This window comes from Serinus canaria, chromosome 1 (assembly GCF_022539315.1).
Source record: "Serinus canaria isolate serCan28SL12 chromosome 1, serCan2020, whole genome shotgun sequence".
NCBI lineage: Eukaryota > Metazoa > Chordata > Aves > Passeriformes > Fringillidae > Serinus > Serinus canaria.
Window position 1 is genome coordinate 17,021,182 of NC_066313.1, and position 13,022 is coordinate 17,034,203.

General features: G+C 39.6%; 1 protein-coding gene across 1 annotated transcript in view; it reads right to left on the minus strand.

Moving 5' to 3' along the window:
- RPL24 (ribosomal protein L24) overlaps positions 1-12,739 on the minus strand; it is a 432,745-nt gene extending 420,006 nt beyond the window's left edge. The window contains exon 1 of the mRNA XM_050973517.1: positions 12,733-12,739. Coding sequence (XP_050829474.1) covers positions 12,733-12,737 — 5 coding nt within the window. The 5' untranslated portion in view covers positions 12,738-12,739. The remainder of the gene's footprint in view (positions 1-12,732) is intronic.
- Between the last annotated feature and the right edge of the window lie 283 nt (positions 12,740-13,022).

Consider the following 13,022-nt stretch of genomic DNA (forward strand, 5'->3'; position numbering starts at 1 on the left):
GCAGGCAGCTCTGATGCAGGTGACACTTCAGGAGTGAGAGGCAATCACCTGGCGCAGACCTATTGCCCAGATCTTGGCGTTTAGAGCTCTGTCCACGTGGCTGCACAGCTTGTACCAGTGCTGTGAATGCTTGCTGCCTGCATGGAATTGTTCTACCAGGCTTACAGAAAACAAAAAATTAAATCAGGGTTCCAATTAAAACAGGTTGTTTTGTGAGTTCCCAGTAAGTGCCCATGCTCAGGGAGAAGAGCAGAGATGTGCTATGTGAGCTGCATGCCAATCAAAACAGCTGGAATTTTTAACAGCTAATAAGAGCAACTATCTATTCAGGCAGAAGGTATAAGCAAATACCAATTCATGGAGATGATTTCATAGATAATTTCTGAATAACAAACTTTATCTGAAAATCATGAGCTGTTCCTGCTCCATTCTGGCAGGAGGTGGGGAGGCATTCAATGACTTACATTATTTATGACTTATTCATACAGCTCAGAATGCACTTCTAATATGTATGCTCGGCATCTTTTATAGATGAAGGCATTCCTTCTGCAGGGCTGTGTATTGAGGATCTTTCAAAGCTGCTAAATTTAATTTAGGAAATGGGTGTATATCTGTGACTTCCTTTGTCTTTTCAGTCTCTGTTAAAGGGTGCTTCCTTCCTTTTTTTAACTGTATTGATTTAACTTTTTCACATAATTGGACAAAATCCAAAATCCTCTAGAATAATAAATTTTGAAGAAAATCAGGCCTTGATAAACAACTGATTAGAGTTGTTCTCCAATACTGTACTGGCAGTAGTGGGCTCTGCTTAGACCTTTGATTTTTGTTTGAGGAATTCATGATAACTGTTATTGTGCATACTAGTGTGCAGCACTGCAGGTGCTATGAAAAAGAGGAGATGAGTCACAAAAGAGGAGAAGTGGTAGCTGTGGTGTTGGCAATAACCTTTACCATCCTGCAGCCACCCAAGCAGTCTCTGGTAATCAGATGCAAGTTTATGTACTGGAAACAAAAGTGGTTGGATATAAAAGTTGAGGGGATAGGTACTAGGATACTTTTGTGTCTGCATGCAATTCTGTTTTTAAATTTACTTAATTGTCCATCCAGGCAATGTTTTGGTTTGGGTTTGCCAGATAACCTTTTATGTCTACTGCTGGTAATTGTAACGCTGGTTTTGCTGCTCATTCAATTGCCTGTTTTGCTTTTGTGCACCTCAGTCTTTGAGCAGGTTGTGTGTGACTTCATGGTGTAGGTTTTCTTAAAAGTCTGTTCAGCTAATTAGGCTTCAGCTTACAAGCCCAGATGGACCTGGAATACTAAAATTAGAATATTTGGATCTTTGTTCATATAGGATCTTAGTTCATATAGTATTTTTGGGCGGTATCTCTATCTAGCAGCAAAGGTGTTCAGTTTCATCCTCTTGGCCTCTGTGTTCCCTGTCCCAGTGTTTGCCATGTAAAACACTGCTGACAGGAGCTATCAGCAGCTCTCTGGTTTGTACACTGATATGGCATTCACCCTCTTAGTTGATCCTAAGCATGCATGCCTCACACCTTTGCAGGTTAATCCTGACTCTGCTTGGAGAATCTGTAGATACGTATATATATAATATATATAAAATCAGCCTGTTGATTTAGAAACAGAAATGCCTCCCCCAACAGGTACCTTCCCTTCAGCTGTATGTTTGTGATTCTCACTACTTAATGGGTTTTCTCTCATGCAGACATATGGCTTTACATTTTTGTGAAATCTTGCCATTTTCTCTTTAAAACTTCTCCTTCTGCTTATCATCATTCAGAATGATGCATGCCATGGTAATTCATGCATTTAATATGAGGAAAGCTTTTGGAGCCACATTTAACATTATTTAAGAAAGTTTTTTAATTTCAACTTTCATGCATTTTCAGTCCCCTAGATGAGGGGATTGCTTGTGCCTGTCCTTCTGATGATCGGTTTTCCTAAGAGGTGATTTGGTAATTGAGGGCACAGAATATTGTGGCTGGGATCTACTGGAATTTCAGGAGGAGGATGCTTTACGGATGATGGTACCTGGGTACTTAATTTCCACAGTACTGCAAGTGCAGATGGCAGTAAGAACACTCAAACAGTGTCCCCTCATCTCCCCTGACTAAAACAGCTCCCCTGTTCTGTGCCAAGTGATTGCATGCAGAGCACCAATCTCTGTGCTCATCCAGAAAAAAAAAAAAAAAAAAAAAAAAAGAAGAGCTGAGGAAAACCAATCATTTCAGTGTTAACAAAGCCAGGTATCCATCTCTGGTAGAGATGGGCTCCTTAAGCAGCTTGCTAGCTGCCACAGTTCTGATAAGGAATCAAACAATGAGGTGATAATATGAACGAATAGCTCTTGGTGGAGCCTGCAGGAGCTGCACACCCAGTATTATCTCGGCTCACCAGTGGAGGGTTGGAAACCCTCTTAGAGTAAACTTCTTAGCCATACCTCTCAAATAGTAAATATTGATATATTTTCTGTTGCATGGGGGGCTATCATGGTTTGAAAAAGTTTTACAGAAGAAATCCCAGTAAGAGTTGTCAATGTGAGGACTTAGGAAAATGTAGGAGAAAACAGGGCAGAATTAGAATGGAGGAAGAAAGCTGGTGACAGTTTTTACCTGGGATGGCTAGTAGGATGAAGAGAGGGACAGGATTATCAGTTACTTCAGATAAAATTTGGGTTTTTGTTTTGTAACCAGAGCCTTTTCAGTCTTGGTCCTGGTGCATTTGAGAGACACCCACCAAGGATGTTCCTTAGTTCATGATTCCCACTTTCCATATTACCCTGAACAAGAGGTGGTGGTTTGTAGCTGCAGGACAACGAAAACAGTCAATGAGAAAAACAGAGCCTGTCATGAACTACCAGAACAAATCCACCCAGGGAGAGGTGAGCATCTTCTGTTGTTGGCATAGCAGTTTTAGCTGTTTTAAGTACCAAAAGCAGATAGGCAAATGTGCAGCTGATGCGTTATGAGCCACATCTAAGCAAATTAATCTTATTTCTGTGGGGAAAATAAATTTGCCTGTATCTTCCTCTTTACAATTAAATATTTAAACTAGCTGCTCCTTCCTGCATTTGTGTATATTATGGCTTTTCAGAAATTTTGCTCTAAACCTATCTCTCAGTTTATGGTCAGCTCATACCCAGCAGTGTATTTCTATCAATAAGGTTAAAACAGCAACAAGAATCCAAATGTTTTGATGCTTGCTTGTGAAATAGCACATTTTTCTTGGTATTAAGCAGCTTTTTGCACAGCAAATAACTGTATCGCTTCTACATATGATGACGCAAAAGGAATATTTTTCTGCTTAAATCTCTTATCAGCATGTGCATACGTGGATTGAATAAAGGCAGGAATTTGCATGTCAAGTTACTGCTGCGCAGCTGTTGCCCTTTTCATGATGCACATGATAATTTTAAAAACAAGAGTTCTTCTGCAAGCACATCAAAGTTCTCTTCCAGAAAATGGTCACTCTTCTGCCTCTGCAATTAAATCAAGCCCACAGGCACCTCTACCTTGATTTATTTTTTATAAAAATTATCCTCATCTATTATGCTCATATAGATTGCTTCCTTCAAGACGCTTGCTTTTCCACTTTGAATCATACATTTGATTGAATTGTAACTAAAACAGAGTAGATTAAAATACCTGTGATCAATCAGTCACTTGATTCCCTGAGAGGAATCACTTTGCAATTTTCATTTCACTGATCTTTCGGTTTTATCCACGTTTCTTGTTGTTAGTAGATTTCAATTTCAACTGTTTGATTTTTTTTTTTTTCCTTCTTTATTTTCTCTGGACCCTTTCCTTCCTGTATATTGCTGTGAATGTCAGAACATGTCTCTTATGTGCTCCATTTTTTAACTGGAATGTTGCTGTGATAACACTTGCTTTTGAAAGCTGCTAGTCCTACTTGTTAAAAATATTGTTCTTGTAAGAGCCTTTAGGTGTCAGTCATTGAGTTATAATTTTTGAGAATTTTTGTTTTCATAAACTTGAGAAAATGGGTGTCCTTGGTTGTTCTTGTTTTCTGATGGCTTTTAAAGCAAAATGTTCTCTAAAAGAAAAGGCAACCAGGGAAACAGTGAGATGTATTCCAGCAAACACAAGTTTAACTTCAAGGCCACATATTTCTAGGAACAAGGTGTTTCCAGTGTGGGTTTAGATGAAAATGACGTAGTTGACCTTACTATTTAAAAATTTTTCTGATACTTATCTCAAATGCCATTTTGAGCTTTGTAGCTGTCTCACCCCTTGTGATATCTGAGTAGCTTCCTGTATTTGTTCATTCTCATGTTCTTAGAGAGGCACAGTGAATTACTTAAGTAAGATCATGCAGGAAACTGATGGTGCATCCACTGCAGCATAGCCTCATCCTCTTACTGCATTATTTTTCATTTTTAGTAAGTTTGACTCATTTTTTGTGTCATCAGAGGTGGTTAGTTCAGCCCCAAATTCTCTCCCTGTGGTAGAAACTGTTGAGATGAGTCTATGGATGTGGGAACAAGCTTTGACCAAATATAAGCACTGAGGATACCAAAATCTGTACGGCTACGTCGACTTAAGTGAGTTAAATTGGATAAAGGTGCCACTTCTGCCAGTGTCTCCCAGTTGTCCCTGCTGAAGTCAAACCCTACAGGAGGCCTGCTCTAGAGGTGTTCTTTTGTGATTTAATAGTATTTCTGTATGGCTTTTTCAATGAGACTGGGTTGCATGAGCATGTTTCTAATTTTTGTAAGCACTAAAGTAAACACCAGGTTAACTGGTTTGCATAAGGTCTTCAAGTGTTGTTTCTCATTGTGGCTGGAATATGTCAATGGTTACTTTTCAGTGCCTTTTGTTTGGATAAATTTAGCTGGAATTCCTTACCACATGGAGTAAGGCTTAACACATACTCGCTCTTCATTTGCTTGGGTCATCCAAGCTGTGCACTAGGGTTTAAATATTGCTCTTCCTCTTTGTTTTTCCATTCCCAGCTGGGCAACAAAAATATTTTGAATAGAGTTCTATTAAAACTTGTAAGATTTGAGGTTTTCAGCCACTACCCAGGATGCCTGGCATGAACATGAATGTGAATAGCAAATCACTGAGTTGCAGTGCATGAATTATTGTTAATAAGCAGTCTTGGTTTGGGTTTTTTTCCTTGTAATAAAACTCAGCTTATGGATAAAATTTTTCTAAAATGTAGGCAATAGGGGGGTAAACACTTTCAGAATAAATTTTAGTGTTGTCCCTGCAGGATCCTGCTAGTTACTGGGTAGTATTAAAATTGCCTCTCTTCCTCAAATGACTTATATCTTTTAAAATAAAAAACACTTCTCAAATAACATGTCTGCAGCATAAAGAAATAGTCTAGTTACTGTTATTTGGAGGAAAGAAGGGTTAATTTTATCTTATCCCTGTCTGATACTACATTTCATTAATTTCTGCTGGAAGAAAAAAAGCAGCAGGTGTCCAGCTCACACTCATCTTTTTTGCTTCAAAATAATTTGCTCTCTCTTTAATTTCAATTCAGTAATCTATTTTCTCTTCCTGCTCATTACCTTCCTTTACTACCATCAGTGGAGTGAGCAGAACTCCCAGAGGAGGGCAAACAGGATGTGGTGCATCGGTTTGCATGTTTGCTAGTGAGGAAGGGCTCAGAGAAGGGGTCACTCCATCCTCTTGAAGGGTCAACAAGAAGCAGCCTATTTTTGGCAACAAAAATGGTGTCTCCCCATCACAACTGTCTGGCTAAGACTGAAACCCAGAAAGAAAGGACACAGCTTCCCTGGGTAGATGCCTACACCAAAACAGGCCTCCTGAAGGCTGAGAGAGCCGACTGAACCATCCTGGCATCTCCTGGGAAAGCCATACAGCTAGGTGCATGCAATTCATGGGACCCCTGCAATGTGTAGAGGAGAGTTTCTTGGTCCAGGTATGGGACAAAACAACCAGAAATGAGTGCTTTCTGGATCTGGTGCTTACCAATGGGGATGAGCTCATTAAAGGAGTTAAGACTGGTGACAGCCTGTCACCAGTCTTAACAACAACCTTGCCCTAATTGAGTTTGTGATCTCTAGGAGCACAGTCAAGACCATGAATATTGAAAGGGTGAAATTCCAGCTATTTAGGGGGTAGATGAATAAGATCTCTTGGGTAGCTGAACCTAAGATCAGAGGGGCTGACCAGAGCTGATTTCTCTTTAAGGCCACTTTTCTGAGAGTCAAGGGTTCTCTATGTCACTATGTAGGAAATCAAGCAAAGCAGGCTGGAAACTGAGATGAGTGAGCAAGGATCTGGCTCTCAGACTGAAAAGGAAGGAGGAAATGCAGAGCCAGAAGAAGCAGGCACAGGTGACTTGGGGGAGAGTACAGGAATATAGTTTAAATTGTAGAGATAGAGTCAGGAGAGCAAAGCAAAACTGGAAACACAACTTGGCAAGGGATGTGGAGAATAACTAGAAGGGATTCTGTAAATGCATAGGTCAAAAAAAAAAAAAAAAAGCCAAGGAGAGTGTACCCCCCCTAGTAAGCAAGAAGAGTGAACTGGTATGACTGATATGTAGAAGGCTGTGGTACTCAATAAGGTCTTTTCCTCAGTCTTCACTGGAAGTCAGACCTTCCTCAAGTGTCTCTGATCCTCTGAGGGGGTGTGAGGGAAATAAAGCCCCTCCCCTCTATAAATGAAGAACAGATTTGGAACCATTTGATGCAGCTGAATAGCCACAAGTCTATTGAACCTAATGACATACATCCCTTCAGGGTAGGCTGAAGGCTGATGTTGCCAAGCCATTCAGCTCTGGGGTTCCCAGCACAGGAAAGAAGAGAATCTGTTAGTAAAGGGTCCAGAGGAGGGCCACAAAGATGAACAGAGAGATGGAGTAGATAAAGACAGGCTGAAAACTAACCTGAGTAAAGATCAGGGGAAAACTTGTTTTATTTATCAATTATTTATTTAAAAATCCATGTTAAGATGCGCTGAGTCTTAATCTACCTATGCAAGAATCTCAAGTTCTGGAGGGAGAGTAAGAAGGGCAGAAATAAAAGCAAAATCAAAAAACTCCAACCTGGATTAAGCCCCTGGAGGCTCCTTCTTTGCTTGGAATGATTGGTATAATTAAGTTTTGTGTCATTCATTGCTTTATATTTGTGCTGATCTGCTTTGCTGGATCAGGGTATAGTTAAGCGATTTTAGCTTATATCCAGCTCTAAGCGCAGGCCCAGTGGTAAGGTTGAGGATTATTTAAAAAAAGCAGACTACCTGCAGTTCTGTATCTTCAAAATGTTATTAAAACAAACTTCCAAATTTTAAAAGGACTGTTTTTTTCCTTTTTGAGATTTTTTTTTTTTAATGTGTTGCAAACAAGATTTTTCAAAGTAGTTTGTCACCACATTCAGCAGCTGAGCCTGGGGCTGGAAGTAAATTTGCCAGTGTGCAAGGATCATTAATGCTGGCTGGAGAGCAGTGCAGCACTTGTTTCTTGGCAAGAAATCATGTAAATAATCAGCAGGGTCCCAGAAGGTCATCCTCCTTCAAGTGTTGCCTAAAAGGATTTTGCTCTTTTTCTTTCCTCTGTTTGAATTGATCCTGTCCAACAGGGTCTGGCTTTGTACATAAATCCTTGCTTAAGCTTTCAGGCTGTGCTCTGGCTACGCTAAGTTGACTCATACTTCCTGGTGTACAAAACTCAAAACATATTCCTAGTTGGACAATGATGATATTTACTAGAGCTGTACCCTGAAAAGCTCTGGTCCCTTGCTGCACTGCCCATTGTGTCTGTAACAGCTGCTTCAGGCTCCTGCCTTGCTCTGTGCTGTATTGCTCCACAATGGGAGCTGGCGTGGCTCGGCAGTACAGACACTGCTCAAACTTGTGCTTCTGAATTAGTTGGTCATGGCTGGTAAATTCCACTCTGTTCCCAGTGCCAAGCAAAATGAAGAGCTAGCCCTGGAAAAAAGGCACTGCTATGAGCTAGTTCTAGATAAACCTTTTGTTCTATGTACTGAAGAATTTTAAAGAAACTCTTTCCTATGTCCAGAAACTGATGTGTGCTCCTAAAGTTATTCTCTTTGTCATGATCTTGGACCTTGATATCATGCTGTTAAGGAAAAGAGCATCTAGGTAACTGGTTACACTTTATTTTCAATTCACCAGATCAGTATAATTTGGTGTAGAAGTTGTTCTTAAAAAAAAAAAAAAAAAAAAAAGCCGTGAAGTCCTTTTTCCTTCCCTTTCTCTGCCCTGCTAAGAAATCTTGTGTTTGGACTTTGCCAATGTCTTGCAGCCCTGATCTTGCCTTTACCAAGATCAGGACTAAGGTGCTTCCTGAAGAGTTTTCAAGTACATTGAAGAAATAAGCAATGCTTGGATCTCTATTCCTTTGACAATTTTACTGAAACAGAGATAACTGTTTTGAATTTGATCAAAAATGAATTATTAGAAAATGTGGTTATAGATGTGGTTATCAGATAAGCAAAAAATCTGTACACTGAGAATCTTTTCAATATTTGATTTTAGATTAATGTGCTAAACTTTCCCTTTCAGTTGACTGAAGAACTTTATAGTATGGGGAGGAGGTGTAACTGTCCATATTTTTTATTTGACTGGTTTTTGAAGAAAGTGAAAATTTGCTGAGATCACATGTACCTTTTGATCTGCTGGATCTGGAAGGTTTTGATGGATGACAAGTAAATATGAAATTCAGTAGATCACATCAGTCTACAATTTGTGTTCCCAGGCTTGGGATGATGAAGCGAAGTGCACTTAGGTTAGTGCAAAATACTTTTTTGCACTTCAAGAAGCAACATTTCAAGTAAAATCCTGTAACTTAAAGTATTGTATCCCCTCTGGACATGCTGGTTTTTAACTCTGAATCCAGCCAGAGACATATAGCAGCAATGTGTGAGCAAAATTGCTGTTGACTTTGGTCAGAGTAGGCTTTCATAGGACAAACAAGTGTTTGACCTAATAACACTTATCCAAGCCTCCTTTTTTTGGGACACAACATGGCAACTTTCATATCCACTCAGACAGGCACTCTTATTCCAAGGTCACATCACAAAGATGTATAGAGAATAAACTATTTGTTGTTCAATTTATCTATGTCAGGAAGACAGAAAGGGGACCTGACCCTGCCAGATCTTGATCCAGTTGTGCTTTCACAGCCAGGTACTGCTGTTGGGGTAATGACACCCCTGTGCTCCTGGGATAATGGGTGTCAGCATGATTCTCCCTAAATGCTTTTTTCAAGACATGTAATGGTTTGATAGGCCATCATGATGTGTACTGTAGATTGAGTGCTTTACCTTGCATGAATCCCTGATTTTTCTGAATACTTCAGTTGCTTCTTCCTCTGCTTTAAGGAAAATAAATGTTAATGTATATGGTGGTTGCAAAAACCTATTGCTGTTACATGTAAAGATGAAAAGGGCCATGTGAGAGTTGAGCAGTAACAATGCTGTGGACTTTGTCAGAAGCTGAGAAAACTGATGCTGAGGATCCTAGGTTTAAAAAAACTAAGAACAAAAACCCCTGTAGATAAATGGTATGTACTGCTATATCCTTCATGGCATTAAGAAAATCAACACAAAAAGGTATAGCACTATTATGTGATTTCTCTTTAAACACTTTGAAGTTATACTGTACACTGCTTCCGGCATTCAAAAACTTGGTTCCATAAGCACTAACTGTAACTGTAGGATGTACATGGAACTCAGTTTAAAATTAGCAAGAAACCCACCAAAATAGGGAAATGTCACCTCTGACATGAACCATGCACGACATTTTATTAATATAGAGTCACTTTGTTTCCCAGCACTTCTTATGGAGAAATAGCTGTCTTCAGGAAGCAGGGGCATAGGAAGTCAGGTGTACTTCTGGTATTCATACTATTCTTTGAGTTCACTGGGTTTTTTTGTGTGCATCCTTTTTATCTATATGAATGAAAGCTGCAGTTCTTGTTCAGGTCCAGAATGGTGTACTTCTGTTATGTTAACAAATGGCAGCCTGATGGAGTAATAAATAATTTATGAACTTGGGGTATTGATTTTTCTTCAGTGCTTATAGGAAATTATACGCTTGTGGCTTCAAGAAATAATTGGTCCAATTTAATCGCATAAAAATTATAGTCCTTTTTAATTCTTTTCAAATGGAAATTTAATGACCGCTGGTGTGTTACAGAACAGAAGAGAGGATGTCTGCTTGGACTGAAGGAATAGGAGGGCCAGAAACAGCAGGTTTTACAGGTCTAATAAAAAAATTATTGCTATGGCAGTGGTTTTGAATGAAGGCTAATGGACACTTGTCTGATCACAAATTGGACTTTTCACAAGGAAATACTGTGAATTATAATAAAGACACTTAGTATTGCAATGCAGACTAAAGGTACAGAGTCCTGGTATATTAGGAAAAAAATACTTCATTTGTAAAGCCTCATTGAATAGGAGGCAGATTTTGCTTTAATGCAAAATACATTTTCTGGTGTACTGCTCTTCTATGTAAGCTCTGTAGCTTGGAGCAGGGGTAAAAACCAAAGGGAGAAGGAAGTGATTTCAGCAACTTCACAGAAAGTAAGTCTGAATTCATCTTTTTTTGGGGGGAGGGACATCCTGTTACTTGGTCAGGATGTTCCTGACTGTTTTTAATTAAAATCTAAGTAGCTTGTAAAACATACCTCCCTCAATATTCAAGTTTGAAAGAACTGCACTGACCAGCTTCCTCAGCATATAAAAAGAAATTGTGTGGTGGTTCTGCAGTCCTTGCTTAAAAGTCCAGCATAGTCACCTGCAAGCAGGTTTTGGTGAAATCACATGGTGCACTGTCTTTTTACCATTCTAAAGTGTTGACTTTTTTTTAAAATGAAAGCCACCAGGAAATGGACCTTTTATAAAACAGACATACTAGAATGAAGTTTCTAACTGCTCTGGAGCAATAACTCATTTCCATCTTCACATCGTAAATGTAAAATAACAAGTATGGTTTCATGAGGCTCAAACTTATAAATTTTTCTGAATAAAAAAGGGAAAATCAAACTCCTATTTCTGTCTGTGAGAAAGTACCACTTGAGCTGGATGTAAAGCTCATGTAGTCTAATCCATTTTGCCCATCAATAGCAGGAACAAAGCAAACAGGCACTAGTGAAAAATGGAGAAGCTGCCAATAATTTCAGCCCTAATAATGAGATGGTATTAATAATAACTCATCCTGGCGACCCCTGTAATGCCTACTGTGGGCTTAATTTGGCATGTTAAATGGTAAACTGATGCCTGGCATTAGCTGGGGGCTGAGAGTTGCAGAGCATCTCAAAACATTTTCCAGGGGAATAAACAAGCCAAATATCTTTATAGTGATGTCTTCTGCCAGCAGCCTGGGCACTGGATCCATACTACTGGGCTTTCAATCCAGTGTGCTGCCTGTGGGAGGGGGCAGTTCTATGTGCATAGCTACACTGTTTTAGGGGTGTAGTCCCCTAAGGGGATGTACCAGATGTGGGTATTTCCTATATGCCGTGTCTTCTGAGACATGTGGGACTTCTGGTGTCCTTTGGATAACTTACTCCTATGTCAGATTACAGGAGAAACTCTCTACCATGAGGGTGGTGAGGCACACTGCAACAGGCTATGCAGGGAAGCTGTGGATGCCCATCCCTGGAAGTGTTCAGGTCCAAGTTAGATGGTGCTCTGGTGTAATGGAAAATGTCCCAGCCTATGGCAGAGGGAGTTGGAGCTAGGTGATATTTAAGTTCCCTTCAAACCCAAACTATTCCATGCTTTGTGGTAAATATGGCCTTAAATAAAGCATAGTGATGGTGTGCAGGCATTGCAAGAACAATGCTCATAGTTCACTTTAGGAGGCTGAAGTAAGGTTTTTATTTTTCCTGGAACTCTGGAGTTTTCTTCACTCATTGCTGGCCAACAAAGGGAAGCTAAAACTAAGACTGGGTTTTGTGTTCAAAGCATGACATTTTTGTTATTGCTGTAGCAGGAATGTACTGTGGTGGTTTTACTGAATATAATGCCCTGTTTTTAAACGTGATTTTTGCATCTGCAAGTTTCTAGTTCTAAACACTGGTAATGGCTGGATAAGAACTCTTAACTGTTTTATTAAAAACTCACAGTAGCTATTATTAAAAATTCTATAAATATAGTATTCTATAAATATAGTATTAAAAACTTCAACAAACACTTTATGACCACCAAATGTTTACTTTATGATTGGGGTAATAATAATGTTATTAAATATAATTTTATGGGTATTTATTCTGTTTTGATGCACAGACATATGCAAATAATTTGAATTAGCATACTTATGACTGAAATGTCAATGACAATTTATTAATAAATCCTTGCATAGTGTTCAGACTGAAAACATTAGCTATACCCTTTGATTTGGGCAGCTGATGATTTTTTTTCTTGCTAGTTGTCAATTCTGAATTGATGACAGATTTGAACAAACAGGACATGGCTGCAGAAGGCCTAAAGCTACCCTTTGTTGATAAATTGCTGGTTCAGATCCATTTTTTGGTTTTGGGGTCCATTTTGGGCTGGGAAGCAAGCGGTGACCAAAGATCATATTGAAAGATGCCTTACTGGTCTGTGTGAAATAAGATCCTTACGTGCCCTGCAGCACAGGCACTTGGGGAGGGACAGAGGCAGGGAGAAGCTCATGAGCATGCTGTGTTTTACTTACTCACTAAATATCTTCTGGAAGATGGCCTTGCTTTCATACAGAGGCAGGGTTCATGATGGCAGGGCCTGTGGCAGCATGTGATGTGTAATACAGGCTGCAGCACAGTGGGGGTGTGAAGCTTCCTTTATTTGGAAACGTGTTGCCTGTGAGAAAGAAAAAAAGTAATTTTCTCAGGCAGAGGCAGAAGCATCTTTATAATCCTGAACTGCACTGAGTCTGAGGAAAGCATCCTTATCCTCTGCAGACAACAGATTAGGGCCCAGTTGTTGGGATTCCAGCAAAAAGTACAGGTGGTGCAGGCTGTAGTGTACTGGGGGACAGCTGGGAGCACAGAGCTGG